At 36.7% G+C, this 21,405-nt stretch overlaps 1 protein-coding gene across 6 annotated transcripts in view; it reads right to left on the bottom strand.

The window, feature by feature from the left end:
- The window catches only part of col14a1a (collagen, type XIV, alpha 1a), a 168,931-nt gene that overhangs the window by 90,350 nt on the left and 57,176 nt on the right, over nucleotides 1–21,405 (bottom strand). For all 6 annotated transcript variants that reach the window (XM_048152204.1, XM_048152198.1, XM_048152199.1 and 3 more), the window contains 8 exons: nucleotides 16,734–16,873; nucleotides 15,437–15,563; nucleotides 13,690–13,829; nucleotides 11,324–11,456; nucleotides 10,995–11,042; nucleotides 10,239–10,375; nucleotides 3,834–3,969; nucleotides 2,260–2,382 (listed from right to left, as the gene is read on the bottom strand). In XM_048152204.1, the coding sequence (XP_048008161.1) occupies nucleotides 2,260–2,382; nucleotides 3,834–3,969; nucleotides 10,239–10,375; nucleotides 10,995–11,042; nucleotides 11,324–11,456; nucleotides 13,690–13,829; nucleotides 15,437–15,563; nucleotides 16,734–16,873 (984 nt within the window). The remainder of the gene's footprint in view (nucleotides 1–2,259; nucleotides 2,383–3,833; nucleotides 3,970–10,238; nucleotides 10,376–10,994; nucleotides 11,043–11,323; nucleotides 11,457–13,689; nucleotides 13,830–15,436; nucleotides 15,564–16,733; nucleotides 16,874–21,405) is intronic.

Consider the following 21,405-nt stretch of genomic DNA (forward strand, 5'->3'; position numbering starts at 1 on the left):
AAGTATGCCCCTATATTTGAATGTATAGGGGCAGAGCAAGCAGGGTTATGGTTCAATGCCTCGGGTAGAGAGGAATTGAGCGAATTACCTTTCCTTGGGGACATCCTCATCACTGAAGGCTCCAGTTTTGCTCTCTAAAGGTTCTCAAACCTGTCCTGGAGTACCACCAGCCCTCCATATTTTGTATGTCTCCCTATATCTGCCACACCCATTTCAGGGGCCCTATTTTGACTATCTAAGTGTTGGTCTGAAGCACACAGCACTTTTACTAGTCATCTACGCCCTTTCCAGGAACGAGTTCCTGGGGAGATGAGCAGAAGACGAGTGCGGCTGCCAGGCCTTCCCTCCAAGGATTTGGGGGCAAAGGCGGCACAATAAAAGAAAGCCATATACAGATCGGGCAGCTGTGGATGTGGCAAAGAAAAAGGAGAATGGTTGAACAGGGCTGAGGCCCAAGCTCTCGCCCCCTTTTTTCATTCCCTTCAGCTCCTCATAAATCATCTGTGCCCTTTCCAGGAACGAGTTCCTGGGCAGAAGAGCAAAAAGGCGAGTGTGGCTAAAGCTAGCTTGTATGCCTTCTGAGGAACTGGGGGCAAAGCAAAACTGTCACACAATTTTCATCATTATTCACCTTAAGTGGACCGGCCAAATCATTGAGTCAGCTTAGTTGAACTCAAGCTTAATTCATGAAGGAAAATTCTTTCAAAAAATATTCATATGGCTTAAAGGGGTCATGAATTGAGAAATTTTCCTTGATCTTTTGACATATAAGAGGTCATTGTTCTATGAAAATATCCTCAGAACTCAAAACAAAAAAAGTTTCTGAACTCAAAGCTTTATCATTTGTCCAAAAATAGCTTTTATTGAAACCAAGCTCAGAAAACAACAAGTTTCGGATTTTGTCACATTATTTCATCATAGTGCAACGAAAGACTGCCACTGCAGAAGAAGATCAATGCCTACTTCTACATCATTGCCTCTTTAGCCCTGCCCACATTTGCGCATGTCATGTAGGATTACTCCATCAACAAAACGATAGAGATGCCACTGAGGATTACAAGACGTTTTCATGTGCTAAGTTAAAACACAGTCTTTGCATTGCCATCCTAGCATAGCAGTGGTCGTTTACTTCCAAGTCTTGAACGTGGCACTTCCATCAAAATTGTTGGAGTGTTTGAAAGAGATGGGAAAAAACAGGACAGAAAATAGCCTTTTATTTATAAATTAGGATGTTTTTATGTAAAAAAAATCTTCATAACATTATAGGTGGACATCAGAGAACACTATAAAAACATAAATGCAGTTCATGACCCCTTTAAGAACACACTTCAAAACTAAAGTGATGTCTTCTGGCCATCACAAACGGATCTCACAGACAAACAATTACAATCATAACATTATACTTTAACCATCACATAGACACAGGGAAAATAAAATCTGAAACAAAAAGAGAACAAGCAAACCCTACTCTTTTACAACACACACACCAAGACAGAGAAAATGAGCTCTGGACAGTAGAAATGACCAGTGGTGGGATGAATTATTAGCAGCTGTTGGGAGCAGTTTGAAAGGGCATTAAATGTAGGTGGAGAAGCCATTACTCTCCACCACAGATGGGAGTTTAAGATAATATAATGGAATAAAGGAGTATATTGGGCCGGACTTCAGTGAAAAACAGAGGAGAGTGATATTTTTTTGTTCCCTCTGGTGTGCTGCGGCCACATTACCGCTTCTGTTTACAGTTGAATCTCAGACTGCAGATGGAAGAATGGTCATATTCAGAATAGCAGACGTGGAGACAGTATCACCACCTACCAATGCCCTTTAAAACTGCTCCCAACAAGCTGCTAATAATTTATCCTACCCGCCTATATATGTCTAGACTAGAGAGTCTCAATTTTTTTTTTTTGCTAAAGTTAGTTGCATACCTCATGTGTGCCTGGAATTTAATATTGAATTATGTAGCACTTTCACATGGGATTGTGCAGACGTCCATATCGGACATGAGCAGGCAGACAGTGGAGGGTGTGTGAGTGTGTCTGTGTATGGTTTATGAAGACACTAATGTGTATAATGACATGGGTATTACAACGTCCTCATAAACCAAATGGCTTGAAAACATACTAAAATGTGTTTTTTGAAATTCAAAACAGAGGGGATAGAATATACAGTTTGTACAGTATAAAAATAATTACGCCTATGGAGAGTCCCCGTAAACCACATATACAAGTGTGTGTGTGTGTGTGTGTGTGTACATACCAGAGATAGGCTGGTAGATGACCCTGTAACCCATAGTGGGGAACTGAGGTCCATCCCAGCTGATGCGGAAACGATTGTACCATTCATCAGACACCCTGAGGTTACTGGGGCCAGAAAGTGGCACTAACCAATCAGAAGAAAGAAGATGATTAGCATTTGCAATGTGGTCATTTAGATGTCAATTGAACTTCATAATAATCTAGCACATTTGATTTGAATGCCACAACATACTGTATCATAAAAATGTTATATATACAGTAAAAAAGTAACTATTTTTGAATGGGAGTAATATTTTTGAGGAAACCGTGATGTATTTTTCTTTGATAAATAGAAAGTTAAAGTCTTCACTGTCACTTTTGATCAATGTAATGCGTCCTTGCTGAATAAAGGCATTAGTTTATTCTAAAAGAATCTTCTAAACTTTTTTACGGTATGGTAAATAAATAAATCAATGCAATGGCTTAACCCTGAATTCCCAGTATACATAAAATTCACATAATTACTACTCGACAAAGAATATCACCCCACTGATAATTAATTCAACCTCAAACTCAATCAGAAACAAGGCCAAAGGTTTTCCAAGACAACTAGCAGACACTGATCTCAAGCTGAACGTGAGGTGACATTAGCATCTCTAATCAGACAATAGGCTGTAATTTGAAGATGATTACTGGGAGAAAGCTGTAGAAAATCAATCCCACCAGAGTAAAGCAAGCTGGTTTGATCAGTTCATTAGTGTGGGAAGACCAGGACTGGAATGGAAAATACTTATTATGCTTATTAATAGGTAAATCACGAGACTGCGAGACTGACCATCTAACTTCAAAATGCGGTGATGATAAACTGTTTCTCAGAGCTGTGGTGTAAGAGGATCTATTTTCAGCTCATAAGTGCTTATATCTGATGCAGAAAAACACCAGTTTATAAGACAAACTGGAAATTAGTAACAGCTGGAAAATAATACAATGCAGATTTCAAATTGAGGTGAGTGGGAAGGTCCCAGACCCCTCTTTACAGTCATAAAAAAAGAAGGGACAAAAGCATATTTTTTTTTAAACAAGCGATTAGTGAATCTGCCTCAGGAAATGCCAAGTTCATCACTGCTTTGAGGTCAAATCAATTAACTATCTAACTAACATGGAACCAGTTGAGATCACGCTCCTGTTAATACATTAACTGGCACAGTGTTGTAGTTTTACCTGATTTATTTAAACAGGATTAAAAATTCATTTATTCCAACCTGGGAATTGAACCCAGGTTGTTATGCATAAACTAGATACTAAATATTTTCAATGCTGCATAAGAACATGCTAAACATTCAGCAAGTGTGAATTGTGTATGTTTTTAATATTTGAAATTAGTTGAGGGAGGTTATGTGTTAATGAAGTTCATTTTATGATTTCTAAATAGAAGCAAAAGGAGCTAGGACACAACTCAAAATCAATACTATGTAATAATGCCACCGTAATATGTAATTAGCATAACTGAATCTGTTTTAAAGGGGTTTGAGAGATGCCCATAATCATGTATTTCATTTACTGTAACTCCAGCAGCATTTGTTCGCTCACACTCACTTGTTTTGCCGGAAGAGGACATGGATAGTGCCGTGGACTCTTCATCTGCATAAATAGGGGTCACTGTGATCTTGTACCTTGTGTCTGAGAGGAGTGGTTGCAGGATCACGCTTCTTCTGTTTCCTGAGACTAATACCTGAAGAAGAGCAGAATATTCAATGCAAGACAAAGCATGGTGTGGGTGTGGATGCGTTTTGCTTTCTCTGGTAGGAACAAATGTCCTTGAGGTCTCTGTGTGAAAACAGCTTCATAATGGAAGTAAATAATTTACAAAAGTATAATGCAGAAATGGTGAATGTTTAATTTCAACTTTGTAATCGTTTATCTAACATACACTAATGTTCAAAAGTTTGGGGTCAGATTTTATTGTATTTTTTTAGAAAGAAACTTTCAGCAAGGTTGAATTAATTTGATCGAAAGTGTCTACAACAACATTTACAGTGTTACAAAAGATTTCAAATAAATGCTGTTCTTGTGAACTTCCTATTCATAAAAATGCATAACAATTTTCACAAAAATATTAAAGGATTAGTTCACTTCAGAATTAAAATTTCCTAAAAATGTACTCACCCCCATGTCATTCAAGATATTCATATCTTTCTTTCTTAAATTAAGGCTTTTGAGGAAAACATTCCTGGATTTTTCACCCGTGACCTTTGTAACGTGATTACGTACTACTTGGTGGATCGCAGAGCAGTGCAAGATGAGCATTTGTGGTTAAAAAGTATATAGACCCTCGTTCAACTCGTTGAACCCAACTAAAGTCCACTATATGGAGAAAATGCTGGAATGTTTTCCTCCAAAACCTTAATTTCTTTTCAACTGAAGAAAGAAAGACATGAACATCTTGGACGACATGGGGGTGAGTAAATTATTAGGAAATTTTCATTCAGAAGTGAACTAATCCTTTAAGCAACACAACTGCACCATATTAGAATGATTTCTAAAGGATCATGTGACACTGAAGACTGGAGTAATGGCTGCTGAAAATTCAGATTTGCATCACAGAAATAAATAACATTTTAAAATATATTAAAATAGAAAACAGCTGTTGTGAAAACACAATTATTGGCACCCCTAGAAAATCTTATGAGTAAAATATCTCTGAAGTATATTCCCATTCATATTTACATTTTTTAGCACACCAATGTGACTAGGAGCATGAAATTGTCCAGCCATGACTTCCTGTTCCACAGGAGTATACACATGAGGAAACACAAAAGGCCAAATTCCCTTAATCATTCATCACAATGAGTAAAACGAAAGAATATAGTTCTGATGTGCAGCAAAAGATTGTTGAGGTTCACAAAATAGAAAATGGCTATAAGAAAAAAGCTAACACATTGAAATACACATTTCCACCATCAGGGCAATAATTAAGAAGTTCCAATCAACTAAAGATGTTACAAATCTGCCTGGAAGAGGACATGTGTCTAAATCATCCTAATGTGTGGTGAGGAGGAATGTTTAAGTGGCCAAAGACTCTCCAAGGATCACAGCTGGAGAATTGCACAGGTAAGTTAAGTCTTGAGTCTCAGAAAGCCTAAAATAAATTATCAAATAGCACCTACATCCCCACAAGTTGTTCGGGAGGGTTTCAAGAAAAATCCTCTTCTCTCATCTAGAAACAATCTCCAGCATATTCAGTTGTCAGACAAGACTGGAACTTCAAACGGGACCGGCTTCTATGGTCAGATGAAACTAAAAAAAGAGCTTTTTGGCAGCAAACCCACCAGATGGGTTTGGTGCACACATGGATAAAAAGTACCCCATGCCCACAGTTAAATATACTGCTGGATCTCTAATGTTGTGGGCCTATTTTTCTGCTTGAGGTCTTGGACATCTTGTTTAGATACATGGCATCATGGATTCTATCAAATACCAACAGATAAAAAAACAAATCCTGATTGCTTCTGCTAGAAATCCAATAATGGGCCATGGTTGGATCTTCCATAAGGACAATGATCCAAAACAAACATCAAAACCAACACAAAAATGTGTCACTGAGCACAAAATGAAGCTTCTGCCATGGCCATCCCAGTTCCCTGACCTGAACCCTAAAGAAAATGAGTGGAGTGAACTGAAGAGAAGAAGCACCAACATGGAGCTGGAATCTGAAGGATCTGGAGAGATTCTGCATGAAGGAATGGTCTCTGCTCTCTTGTCAGGTGTTCTCCAAACTCATCAGGTATTATAGAAGATGACTCAGAGCTGTTATCTTAGGAAAGGGAGATTGCAGTAATTGGGTGCCAATAATTGTGGCCAACGTGAACTAGAGAAAAACATTTATTTCATAATGTGAGTTTCCCCCCACTTTCAATTGTTTTACTTAAATGAAAGGTTAGAATTTTGTGAATTTTTTTGAATGAAAGATCAAAAGGATAAACAATGCAGATTTATTTTCAAGGCCACCCTTGCTCATATTTACTAAGGGTGCCAATATTTGTGGAGGGCACTGTATACTCTTATATTGATTACAAATATATATCTATAAATATCTAATTAAAAAAATATGTACATCCTTACATTTAGTAGTTGGTTTCGTCCCCTTTGATATAATTTCTTGTAGGTGTTTTTTATTTTTATTTATATATATATATATATATATATATATATATATATATATATATATATATATATATATATATATATTGTCCATCAGTCTCTTACATTGACCATACAAGTCCCACCACAGCTTTTCTGTTTTGGAATCTGGACTCGATCATGCAGAAAGGTCCAAGTACAGTTTGGTTTGTTTTCACTCTTTGGTTTATTATGGAATTCATAGTTGATGTTATGACATTATTTGCAGTTCCAAAGCTGCAAAACATCCTCAAACCACAACACACCCACTACTGTGCTTGTGGGCATGAGTTTCTTATTCTCAAATGCTCAAATCTGTCCATTGACTCATTTGTCCAGAAATCCTGTTCTTCACGTAGGTGTTGAACAGCAAACTTATTTATTTTTATTTTTTTTTGGAGAGCAGAGGATTCTTCCTTACTGACCTCCCATGTAGACTAGATTTGTACAGTCTTAATTTAATGGTTGACTTCCTGAAGCATTTTGTGAAGCATTTCCTTAAGTATTGTTGTACAGTAGACTGATTTTAAACAGCTTGTTTAAATGGCTTAAAATCTACTTTTCAGACTCATACGCCTCAACAACTTTTCTTCTGAGGGGCTCAGGCAGCTCTGGTGTAATATTAAACACTTGACGAACAGTAGTGAGAAATGTAGGGTTGTACTAACTCAGTGTTTCTCAACTGGTGCACTTACTTTCTCACAGCTCTGTATGTAAGAGGAAGAGGAACTGCTAGTGTATTTAACGAGTGACTGTCAAGGGCAAAGAAAATGCCAAATGGGAGCTAAATGATTCCATCAGTCTTCTCACATCTAAATATTTGTGTGTTTGATCAACTCTCACGAAAGCTATTCTGAGAATAAGCCAATAGACTAGAAATCTGCGTATACTGAACTTTAGGGAGCTGGATGGAAATTAAGAAAGCCAGCACTCAGCTCTCTAGCCAGCATCCAATCACTGCAGTCATTCACCACAGACACACCATTAATCATACACGCACACACACAGACACACACAATCATGGCAGTCCATTGCTTGTTGATAATGAAATGTTGGGTTGCATTATGTGGAGTAGCTTCCTCTGTGTGAGTGCACTATCAATGAACACACTACAAAAAAGTCAAATGAAGTAATTTAGTGAAGGTTACCATGCAAAGATTAAGATGTTGATATGGACAAATTTTAAGGCTTCAAAATTTCCAGTACTTTAAATGTACAATTTTACATTTTCAATATTTTTGAATATTTGGTCATTGCCAAAAGTTTTGGCAAACACATACATTTTGTGTTTCGCCAAGTTTGCTGTTTCAGATGTTGTAGTGTTAATTCACATTGTTTCTAGATTATTGTTCAGATTTGAGACAAATTTGAGTTTTTTGGCCCTGCCAGCTAATATAATTTCACTAATCACTTATCATATCATCAGAAAGTGTGAACAAGTACTAGTCAGGTGAAATCAAGCTATTGTTCTGTTTGGACTATAAGAGTGGACGGATTGCTATAAAAGGAGGGAAGAAGTGCTTCCAATCATTGTGTTCTTGTGTAAGCATTGGTTACCTTCAAAGAAAGACATGCAGCTATCATCGCTTTGCATCAAAATGGTATCATATGCAAGGAAATTACTGCAAAGAATATTACACATGAAAGATCCATTAACCTGATTATCAAGAACTTCAAGGAGAGAGGTTTAGCTGCAGTGAAGAAGGCTGTCCCAGTGTGTCCGGCAAGTGTCGGGACTGTCTCCTCCTGAGGAGTCAGCTATGAAAATGTGTCACCACTAGTGCAGAGCTTGCTTAATATTAGCAGCAGGGCAATTTTGGACAACGACCTGGTGTCAAGAAGAGTAGCAAAGAAGCCACTTCTCTCCAAGAAAACCATCAAGAACAGACTGAAATTCTGCAGGAAGTATAAGGATCGGACAGAAGAAGATTTGTACAAAGTTATTTTCTCTAACGAAACTATTTGGGATATCTGGAAAAACGATTGTCCGGAGAAGAGAAGGTGAATGCTACCATGAGTCCTGTGTTGTGCCAATAGTGAAGCATCCTGAGACCATCCATGTGTGGGGTTGTCCTTTAAAACTTATGAAATGATTATTACTGTTTTCCAGTATACTACTGAAAAGTGTATAAAAATAATCTACAAATACTGAAGCAGCAAACTTTGCGAAACACAACATTTATTTCACAGCCAAAATTTTACAAGTTCTGATTTCTATATTTATGTCCAGCACAAGCACTAAATAAATTTATAACTGAGGAATCCATCCATTAATTACTACAGCAGACTACAGTTAATGCTCTCAGTACAGTTAATGCTCTTAGTTACAGTTACTGAATCACATTTTTAGAAAATTCACTACTGTTCAAAAGTCAGTATGATTTTAATATTGTTAAGTTAATAGAAGTTAATATTGTGAAATATTACATTTTCAAAAAAAAAAAACTTTTTTTTTGAGAATAATTTAAAATGTAATTTATTCCTGTGATGGCAAAGCTGAATGCTCAATATCATTACTCCAGTCTTCAATGTCATGAAATGAATAGAAAGTTCAAAAGAACTGCATTTATTTCATATATAAATCTTTTGAATCTACACTCAGGGGTCAGGATACATGCCGCCGCGTTTTGCTGGATTTTCTTCACATAGCAGCAAAATCGCCTTAAAATACTCTCCTAAAATACTTTTTTGTCATTCAGACAAAAGTAACTGAAAAAACAAAATGTTGTGCTTTTTGCAAAATAAAGATAACTAACATGGTGCATCTTTGCTTAAAGTATTAATAAAAAATCGTACTGAAACTTTTTTTTACCTCAAACTTTTGAACGGTAGTTCATGTTGAAACTCACGGACACTTTTAACTTCCTTTGATTAGTCAGGTGTGGTGCTCCAAGTTAAGGCACCCGTCCTGCAGAACTCATATTAGCGGAGCTGTCCACCAATCTGTGGTGCTGAAACCTGAATGCAGGAGCATCTTTTTTTAAAAACTTTGCTGGAACTTTCCCTCAAATGAGGTGTGTTCTCCTTTACTATCCCTCTTAGATGTTCTCTCTCCACTTCTCACATTTTGCCCAGTGACCTAAATGGCACTTGAAAAGATAATGGAATTTCTCTTTTCCCAGTCCCATCTCCTTTATCCATCTCCTTTATGGCTTGACCCCCAATGATTCTCCAGGAGAATTACAACCCAGGAGAGGTCGATATTCTGTATAGTCAGGGGCGACAAGTCACCCCAGAGTCTGAGAGTAACTTTACAACATGAAAGATCTAAACCTTACCAGACCAAGGCTGCGGCAAAGTCAGCCAAATGCTATAGAAACAGCATATTCCCATTTTGGAATAACGGCCATGAATTTACTGAATTCACTCCTGCAATTCATCAACGTATGATTATACATTGCAGAAACCACTGCAGAATGAGACAAGGGGGGTTTCCATTACAGGGACATGCATTTAAAAAGGTCACTTTGAGCAAGACATGTCCTTGCAACAGACAACACTGCAGCAGCGCTGCATCATTCAACTTCACTTACCCTGAGGAATATGATAAGCCTGGAGTCTAACAGCACAGAGGTAATAAATTTTTCCGTTATATTTTTTATAGTGCAAGAGCAATATAGGTAGCTTTATGAAATAACAGCCTCACAGGGACACAAATAAGACAAGTGTATGTTGCCCTCTTTATGCACTCTGATATGGAGAAGAGAGTGGAGCTAAACTGTTCGAGGAGACAGAAAGAAGATGATGACAAAGAGTGAGCTTGCTCTTGTGTTGTTATATTAACACTATGGATGTCTATGTGCTGTGGTTATATTTACTCACCGTCTCTTCTGTGCGGTCTGCGCTGACATATGTCACTTTGTACTGCTCCACGTCTGAGTCCAGCACCTCCCAGTTCACTTGCATACTGAAGTGGGTCTCCTCGTCCACCCATAGGTTAGTCAATCCCAGATGAACAACTAGATGACACATTTAGTCACAATACATTCTGAGGTATCTATCTACCTGTTCATCCATCCATCCATCCAATGTTCAAATCACAGTACAATGTAGAGTTGTCAAAAGTACCGACTTCGGTACCAAGTTGGTACTGAATTTTTAAAAATGTGACGCTTCGAGCGCTGTTGAGCAGATTCGTAAACACCTCTGATTGGCCATTGTATTCATACGCTCATCAGATATTGCTGTGATTGGCTACAATGATCAACGCATGGGAGCATTTGAAGGCAAACGGAAGTGTTTGAATTTGAAAGCATTTTGAAAGCAGGACGTTTGAAAGCAGGTGTCTATCAACAGACCAGTCAAGCAGGCGTCTTTCAAATGCTCCCATGTGTATCTGTGTAAGTGCTCGGTGAAGAGCGTCATTGATGACTATTTACAACATGTTTTTGAAACGTTGATCATTGAAGCCAATCGCAGACATATCCGATGAGCCATGAACACAATGGCCAATCAGAAATGTTTACGAATCCGCTCAACAGTGCTCAAAGCGTCACATTTTTAAAATTTCAGTACTGACTAGGTATCAAAGTCGGTACTTTTGACAACTTTAGTACAATGAAGTCACATTTTTCTTACTTGCTGTAGTGGAGGGAATGGTGGTTGGAACTTCTGTGGTCCAGTCCACTGCAATAAACAAAACAAACACAAAACAAATACAAAAAAAGTCAAAGCAAAACAAAAATCAAAGCAAAACAACAACGAAAAGCACAATAAAGCATGGCAAAGCAAAACAAATCAAAACGAACAAAAAACAATGCAAAGCAAAGCAAAACAACAAATCAAAGCAAAATAAAGCAAAACAAAGTAAAGCAAAGTAAAACAAAACAAAACAATTAACCAGTTTGAGATAATGTAAATTAGCTGGTTGGTGTTAAATAGTTAAACAACTTTACTGGATCTCTTACATGTATTCTCAAGCACAACCACAGCGTTGCTCTCCGTTTCTTCTTTGTAGATGGCTGACAGTGACACCTTATACTCTGTAAAAGGACTCAGGTCTTGAATTACATATGAGTCCACAGCTCCATTCAGCATCATCTTTATAAACACACAAACACAAAAGCACTCAGTTATAATACAGTGAGGATCATATGGATGGTGCTGAGATTCTTTTAGAATGCGTGGGGGAAAAATAGCCAATAGCCTATAGTTTAGGTCATACTTGACAGCAAAAAAATGCTTTACAGTCAACTGTAAGGATTTATCACAACCATCTTCACCCACATGTGCAGACTTCCCAGAATCTGAGGGCGGTGATGAGGAAAATGGCCATTAGTTCATTTCTAGAGCAAGGCCACATCAATTTCAGCAAAGATCCAAAGGTGACAGTTCTGATGAAGAGGCCCACGATAGTCATCATTGGGAGGATGTTGAGGTTTGATAGACTAGCAAATTATTTTCTTATAATTTTGTATGTCTAAACTGAAGTCTGCTTATGGTTGTACCATTAGATCAGTGACAGATGGCGTTTATAATTAATGGAGAAAAGATATTTTTTATTCTAGGCTTTTTTTTTTTTTTTTACTCAAATTTATGTACATCATTGTGCAGAAGACAAGCCAACAGTATTTTCAGCCCATTTTCCCACAAACATAACAGCAGCAGCAACAGAACAAAATCAGTAAACACATTTTGTCAGGTATAAATGTTGTTGGCTGCTCAGATATGCCATCCCAACAACGAGAACATGCATTAAAAAGCAAGTCTGCTATCAAGAGAGCTTTGGATCTCAGTCAGGTCTGGGCCGTCCTAGCAAACCCATGTGAGTAAATATGTGTTTCTGGGCTGACTCCTCTGCTCTGGGACATGAAACTCCAGCCACATTCCAGTTTGCCTCACAGCATGTTATTATTTTCTGCTCTGGTGGCTCTTGGTAAACATATCGACCTGCGGTGCTATCTATAAAAACCAGCTGCACTGACTCCTGGCCAGTAATAAAAACTTTCTCCATCACACACACTTACACACGCTTGTGTCTGTGGTCATGCGTGGCAAGGAGAGCAGTGACGGGACATGTTCAGTATGCTGGTGGTTGTTTTGGTGTTTGTGAAGGCCGGTGACTGGTCATTTCTAATAGAGAGTAACAGTTGGCCCCAGGCTCCGGGTTACGAGAAAGTATTGATTGACTCATAAATCATTTTCAAGGAGCTCATAAAAATCATATTTCACTTTCTCCTTTTCAACATATATAGTTTGTTGAAACTAATATATGGCAATTGATGTTTAAGAAAGAAAGAAAGAAAGAAAGAAAGAAAGAAAGAAAGAAAGAAAGAAAGAAAGAAAGAAAGAAAGAAAGTCACAACAGAGAAACATTGTAGAAAAGTCAAGAATGCAAAAACAAGAGAATGATCCAAGAGTTCATGGTTTGGCTGGTTAGCATATGCCCCTGCTGGTAGATGGCATGACTACACTATTCTACTGCCAAAAAGCATCTTTCGGAGATGTGAGCTCCAGGCCTTCAGCGACCATTCAGCACTCATGTACCCGCAGAGAACAGCTTCATCTTGGCCAGTCCTTCGGGAATTCGCTGCTGGCTCTTATGTAGAAAGTGTTTAAACATGAGGTATAATTCGTTTTGGGTAAATCAAATGGGCAATCTTTGGTCTTATTAATCTATTAGTTTTTCCAAAGCTAATAGATTAGGCTTAAGGCCTATATTACATTTCATAACTTTATATACATTGAAATTAAATCCTGCACTAACTTGACTGAACTATTTGCTTGTTTATTTCCTACTTTAGTTTTATATTGAAATGGTCTGAAACAAGGAAACAAGGTCATTGTTTTGACTTTAAACAACATCTTACGAGACGCAACTGACAAATGCATTGACTAGCGCTGTCATGGGAATGTCTCAAATGTTAAAAGGACAAAGACAATGATATCGCTTTCCTCAGCAGATATTCAAACTGATTTTGTGATTATGATTGACCTGAAGAATATCAGCTAGATGCAGGTAATGCACTCACTTAGTCGATCTCTCTCTCATAATACTCTACTCTACATATTACAATGAGTTTCAATGAAGCGACTCAACATTCCTGTGTGACGTTTTAGAATTAGTAACGGAGGCTTGGGCTCAACTGTTAAACTGTCAACTTGAGATTTGAATCCATGGCGGAAGGAAGTATTCCCTTACAAAAGAGGGTTTTTAAAAACTGTTGTTGTTTCTTATTTATTTATATTATATTAATACAGAAAATATACCCCCTTAGTACATCCTTACTTAGTTTTAGCACAACATTAATCATTATAGTTGTAAACGACTGACCTCCATCTCGTCTCCTCCTCCAGTTGGTGACCAGGCCATCTTATAAAGCACCACATCCCTGGCAGGATGTGACCAGCTCACCCGGAAACTCTCTGAGGTGACCTCTGATGTCATCAGGCTAAAAGGGGCTGGCACAAGCTCTGATTGAGACAGAATCAACCATGGATAAGCAATCCAACATCCTTTGCTGAACTATCAGTTTTATCACAAAAAAATTAAATTATGTTAAATGGATTATGTACAAATTAAGAGTAGTACAGTTAAAATAATAATAATAATAAATCAGTATTTTGTCTAAAATATGTAAACATCCTTAAAACAAGATAGATTTACCAAATTGTTTAAGATAATAAAGGCTGTTTTCAGAGAATACTGCATTTACTGAATTAAAGGGTTAGTTCACCCAAATATGAAATTTCTGTCATTAATTACTCACCCTCATGTCGTTTCAAAGACCTTCGTTCATCTTCGGAACAAGATATTTTTGATGAAATCCAAGAGGAATATGACTTATCCATAGACAGCAATATAATCATAAGTCGACATGACTGCAGTGGTTCAAACTTAATTTTATGAAGCGACAAGAATACTTTTTGTGCACAAAAACAAAACAAAAATAACGACTTTAGTCAAAATTTTTTCCTCTTCCCTGTCAGTCTGTTACGCAGTTGGTGCAGTGCAAGCATTGCCGAGCTTTACGTCTGAACGCTGACTCATTACTGGCCAGCTCCTGCGTCAGCATCACATGAATGCATCGTGATGCTCATGTGAACAGCGTCGGCCAATACTGAGCTGGCGTTCAGATTTCATCAAAAATATCCTAATTTTTGTTCGAAGATGAATGAAGGTCTTACGGGTGTGGAACGACATTAGGGTGAGTAATTAATAGGGATGTGCAACAGCGATCCAGTACTCAAGTACTCGACCTATCGATGGGCCAAAAATGCCCATCCCTTGTAATTAATGACAAAACTTTCATTTTTGGGTGAACTAACCCTTTAAATATATTTAGGTCTGACCATTTCTCCTTTTGTGATCCACAGATAAGACTCATGAGGCTTCGGAACGACATGAGGGTGAGTACATGATGACATAATTTTTTTTTTGTGTGTGTGTGAACTAATCTTTTTAACTATTTCATTTTGATTCAGTGAATGAACTCCTGAACGTTCTCATCTCCACAGAAAGAATGGCATTTACCATAACAATCACTTTTAAATTCAAACGTATCCCCTAGAAATTTCACAGCATAACCTGATTACTACAACGACAAAGTCAGGACACCCACAGAACAATGAAACTCAGGAAATGAAGGCCCAGATCTATTATAGATTCCAGCAGCCAATCAATGATTACTGAATGCAACAGGCTGCCTAGAAAGTGATGCTTTGTCCAGGACAGAGAAAGCATCCATTCCTGCTTTCCAGCTGGAGTAAATTGCAGACTCTGTGTGCAGGACAAATTGTAAATTCTGTTGGAGGAGGTAAATACTGAAAAAATATGCACATACATGTACATGTTAAATCAGCAATGCTGCGAGTAGACGAGACTTGTTCTTGCCCGTGCTCATGATAATGAATACCAATGGGCCCTGTCTCTTCTGTGCTTGACATAATAATTTGCATAAATCCACACCCACCGACCAGGATATGCTGGCATCTTCAATGCAACTGACAAAACAGAATCACTGAATTCACCCATTTAAACATTTTTAAGCAGCTCACTGGCAGGGATCAAACAGTCTTACTTGTAGTGAATCCGCCACTGAGAGCCTCTGATTGGCCGCTGTCGTAGAGAGCAAAAACAGCAACTGTGTACTCTGTTAAGGGTGACAGGTTCTTCAGGTACACATTGGTGACGGGACCCAACTCCACCTGAAAAGAAGAAAAATAATGCATAATGCATCTATCTTTATAAAATTATGGAATGGGTGAGTAAATTAATATAGTGATTAATAATATTTTAAATATTTAAATTATATATTTATATATATATATATATATATATATATATATATATATATATATAATTATACATGCATACATATATATAAAATAAAATAAATGAAGAGTTTGGTTCCAAAACGCGATAAACGGCATTTTCAAAAAAATTTAGTTTCCGCCAAAATCAGTATTGTATCTGGTCGGTGTTGAAAAATCATTTATTAATTTTGCGCAAAATGCGATATCCGTCGTGTTATTCTGTCATGTTTTCTCCCTTTCTTTCCAAAACGCGACAAACGCCACTCTCCTTTCTCTGCAGAACATGATATATCTGCTCAACCAATCACGGCGCACCATTCCACGCACAACATTGAAGCCTTTTTTAAAAGCCATTTTTAATACCAATGTACTCGGCAAATGTGTTTATTTAACTGTGCGGTGGCGCCAGATACTCTTTAATCGGTAATGACAAATAATTCATAACATTAACAAGATGACCCGTTGAATTCATTTTTGGAGCGACGGCTGAATGTATTTTAAGTAAAATGTCTGTATATAAGATAAATATTGGCAAAGTTTAGACTCTGTCATATATGTGAATCAATTTACTTTGTTGTGTATTTCCGATGTGAAAAATAACTTTTATATGGATGGATTAATTGCATTTTGAAAAAAAAAAGTGTCATGGATTTATTGCATTTGGGGGGGAAAATAATATGTTTTTATAATAAACTTTTAAAATCAAAATGTAGATTTGAATTTTTAATGTTTTTATAACCAAAAGATGCTATGTGAAAGTTTGAAACAGAAAATAGTGGTTTTCATCTTGCCACTTTCTTGGTAAAGAAAACACCTTTTTACTCAAATTAATCAAAATGGAGTTATTGCGTTTTGGAACCAAACTCTTCAAATACAGTATTATTTAAATAGTATTTTATACTTATTCATTCTTTATAAATATATTACATTTTACTAATATTCAATCATTTTAATTCTATATACTGTATATGGTTAACTGGGTTTGAGAGTGAACAAGTGCTTGTTTGTTTAACAGAGAAACAACTGTTAGTCATGTATTGTAGGTTCTGCTGTAATGATCACCTCATTGGTCTGGACACCATCTGTCTTGATATACAAGACACGGTAGCCCTTAACTTTATTGGACACTGCATCCCAGTTGAGTCGGACAGAGCTGTGGTCAACTTCAGTGACCCGCAGGTTGCGTGGAGGTCTCAGGGATACTGCAGGAAGATATGGATTAATGGGCACTAACACTTACTGAATATTCAAGATATTTTACTGCAATAGAATTAAGTGACATTTTTATAGCATTAAAGTCACAATGAAAGCCTTGCCCTGAAATTTATGAGAATTAGAGCATTAAGATGATGGTTTAATTTAAACTTTGGTAGCAAGTAATTGAATTATAGCTGTTAAAGGGGACCTATTATGAAAAATTCACTTTTACACGGTGTTGAACATAAATGTGTGTTGGCAGTGTATGTACACAACCACCTTATAATAATAAAAATCCACCCACTCCTTTTTTTAATCCCCATAAAACCTCAACAGTCTCGTAGAAAAGGCCGTTTTTTTTTTTCTGAGCAATGTGATGCCACATTGTACAGGCCCTGCCCATGACCGCTGACGGACTGTTGCTATATTAGCATAGTTTCTGCCCTGAGCGAGTTGTACACTGTCCGCCATTGTCTCGACACCAGAGCAGCTGTAGAGACAAGATTGTCTCGATTGTTGTTGGATGTAAGAGTGAAAATATCAGTCTTCATTTACTCCCGCAGTGGATTTGTTGTTTTTGAAGTGCCCCACAGATCTAATAGACCCCTTAAAAGTTTGTAAACACTGCAACGTTTCCTGGTGGGCGGGGCTTAGCTGGAGGCAAAAAGAGACGCTGGACTCAATGTTGACAAGCGTAAGCTAGCATGTTTTAGGAGGGATTTATTAAACATAGATGCAGAAGAAGGTTCAGAACTGTCCGAATATGTACAGTCACTGACTCTGCGGGACCGTGACAGCTATTTTTGTAAATTAACTTAAGTTTTGGATATTTCCTAGACAACATATAAATTACTTTCGGGTGGATCGGGGAATTTTGTCAAGGCTTATTGTCTAATGTAACCCAACGCTGGGCTAACTACGATTATGGCTAGCAATGTGGATTATTTTAAGAGACCATTCAAAGGATGGCACACACATCTATCGCTGTATGTTTGTTTAACATTTAAGCTAGCTAGTGCGCTGAAAGTTGGCGACTTTTCAACTATAAAACAGAAACTTGCTGATTTGTACTAGATAAAACCAACACACCATTACATATGCATCGATTATTTTACCTGATATGAAGTGTGCACTGCAAACACGAGTATTATTTATGATCGTCTCCGTCCAGTCTGTACGCCGTATTGCATTCAACCACAATTATCTTTTTGATTTCTGTGAAGGAATGTCTGCCGGGATCTGGTAAAACTTTAGTTTTGAACCAAAAGTCCTGTTCCTTCTATTCTGGCAGCCAAAAACACAACAAGACGACATTTTAAAGTCAAAAACTTTTAGCGCACCTGTTCTTATTTATGTTTTGCCTCCAGCTAGAGCGGTGATGTCACTGTGACGTAGGCGATTAAGGGGTCTATACAAACATGCGATTTCTATCCCTGCTGTTAATGTTCACAGACATCACCGACTGTGTTTGTGAACTTTGTGTGTTTTTGGCATAACCTTGTGTGTATTTGACAGTTTAAACACAAAGAGACATGATAGACAAGTTAGTTTAATACTCACGCGCCTTCTGACAGCTAGCTTTCTATGTGTGCTTTAGATGTGTGCTTTCAGAAAACGATAAATTAGAAGTTTAAACTGATATGGCTTTAAAATGCATGTAGATAATAAACTTTTATGGTGAAGAAGAACTTCAATGTCCGTGAGCGTGATATAGATGATAATCAAAACCAAGCAGATGTTTTGTTTGTATTTGGCAGAGTTTCCAATGCAGGCAGGAGCTGTTGAAGAAAGCTCCTTCCTGGAAAGGGGGTGGGGAGCAGCAGCTAATTTGCATTTAAAGACACATGCACAAAAAAAAAACAGCATGTTCTTGCATGCACTCAAAAATGGGTACTTACAACATGTAATAAATTATCTGTGGGGTATTTTGATATTTTGAGCTGAATCTTCACAGACACATTCTGGGGACACCTGAGACTTAAATTACATTTTGAAAAAAGGGGCCTAATGGGTCCCCTTTAAGTTTGATGCATTTTAATGAATCAGTTAAAACTGCCAGTTTCAATGAATTTTATTTTTACATTTATAAAACTATATACTCTACCATTCAAAAGTTTAGGGACAGTAAGATGTTATACACTTATACAGCATGGATGCATTAAATTCATTAAAACTAACAGTAAAAACAATTATAATGGTACAAAAGCTGTTTGAAAAGTTTGTTTGAACTTTCAATTCATCAAAGAAGTCTATAAATATATATATATATATATATATATATATATATATATTATTTATTTATTTATTTATATATATATATATATATATATATATATATATATATATATATATATATATATATATATATCATAGTTTCCACAAAAATATTAAGCAGCACAACTGTTTTCAAAATTGATAATAATAAAAAAATGTTTCTTGAGCAGCAAATCTGCATATTAGACTGATTTCTGAAGGATCATGTGACACTGAAGACCAGTGATGGGAATAACAGCGTTATAAATAAACGGCGTTACTTTTTTCAGTAACGAGTAATCAAACAAATTACCATTACCGTTACGCTCAATAAAATGCAGTGTTACTATAATTGAGCTCAATGAAGCGGTTTTCATCCGAGTAGCTATAGGACCTGCAAAGTTTTTTTCTCTGGTGTGTGTGTGTTGGGGTGGGACACATAGGTTAAAATAGTACAGTTTAGTCATATACAAATATAATTTTAAACTGCCAGCTCATGTTCAAGCCATTAGACAAGGGCAGCCAGTATTAACGTCTGGATGTGCACAGCTGAATCATCAGACTAGGTAAGCAAGCAAGAACAATAGCGAAAAATGGCAGAAGGAGCAATAATAACTGACATGATCCATGATAACATGATATTTTTAGTGATATTTGTAAATTGTCTTTCTAAATGTTTTGTTAGCATGTTGCTAATGTACTGTTAAATGTGGTTAAAGTTACCATTGTTTCTTACTGTATTCACGGAGACAAGAGCCGTCATTATTTTCAGTATTAAACACTTGCAGTCTGTATAATTCATAAACACAACTTCATTCTTTATAAATCTCTCCAACAGTGTAGCATTAGCCGTTAGCCACGGAGCACTATCAAACTCATTCAGAATCAAATGTAAACATCCAAATAAATACTATACTCACATAATCCGATGTATGCATGCAATATGCATGACGAACACATTGTAAAGATCCATTTTGAGGGTTATATTAACTGTGTGAACTTTGTTTATGCAATGATAGAGTCGAGAGCTCGGGAGGGGGCGGAGAGCGCGAGCAATTAAAGGGGCCGCAGCCTGAATCGGCACATTTCTAATTATGCCCCAAAATAGGCAGTTAAAAAAATTAATTAAAAAAAAATCATATTTTGAGTATTTTGAGCTGAAACTTCACAGACACATTCAGGGGACACCTTAGACTTATATTACATCTTGTAAAAAAACATTCAATGGCACCTTTAAAATTAAGATACAATTTTTACAAAACGAAATTCACTTTAAAGAAATGCTTTCTACAAGACAAAACTTAATGAAGAGATCAAAATCATGTCTGGCCCATTCCACGTCTCTCGATATATTGTGCATCTTATAATATCCTCTTACTCATGCTGTTCACTTTTCATAATCAAATAGATGAAATTAAAAAAATAACATTATAATAGGCCTTTTTAAACATAAATATGAAACTAAATATGTTTTCTTTAATGGCTACCAGCATGTAGTAAAGTACAGAGAAAATTCATGCGAGCAAGAGCGATCATGAGTCGAGTCGGATCAAGCATAATTTATTTTTAGACATATTTGTTGGCCAGTTGTGGTCAATAATATATTGAATTTGATAGGTGTCATTGTCCCACAGCAACATTAAAATAGTGTAGATTAGTGTATACTGTTTTATAATATTTTTTTTCTATTTAGTGTCCATTTCATTTATTTAACATATTCAATATTTGGGGGCATCCAAGTATATCCAACATATTTGATTTTTTTTTTTTTTTTTTTTTATAAAGTAATACAATAGTTTCTTTCCCTGGTAATTAGTTACTTTTATAATGATGTAACTCAGTTACTAACTCAATTTGTGAGAAGTAACTAGTAACTATAACTAATTACTTTTTTAAAGTAACGTGCCCAACACTGCTGAAGACTGGAGTAATGATGCTGAAAATTCAGCTTTGCCATCACAGGTTGCTAAAATTGAAAACAGTTATTTTAAATTGTAATAATATTTCAAAATATTACTGTTTTACAGTATTTTACCAAATAAATGCAGCCTTTGTGACCAAAAAGTACATCTTATAAAAGGATTTAAGGGTTAGTTCATCCAAAAAATGAAAATTATGTCATTAATGACTCACCCTCATGTCGTTCCACACCCTTAAGACCTCCATTCATCTTCGGAACACAGTTTAAGATATTTTAGATTTAGTCCGAGAGCTTTCTGTCCCTCCATTGAAAGTGTAGGTACGGTGCACTGTCCATGTCCAGAAAGGTAATAAAAAACATCAT

Source organism: Megalobrama amblycephala, linkage group LG13 (genome assembly GCF_018812025.1).
Source record: "Megalobrama amblycephala isolate DHTTF-2021 linkage group LG13, ASM1881202v1, whole genome shotgun sequence".
Taxonomy (NCBI): domain Eukaryota; kingdom Metazoa; phylum Chordata; class Actinopteri; order Cypriniformes; family Xenocyprididae; genus Megalobrama; species Megalobrama amblycephala.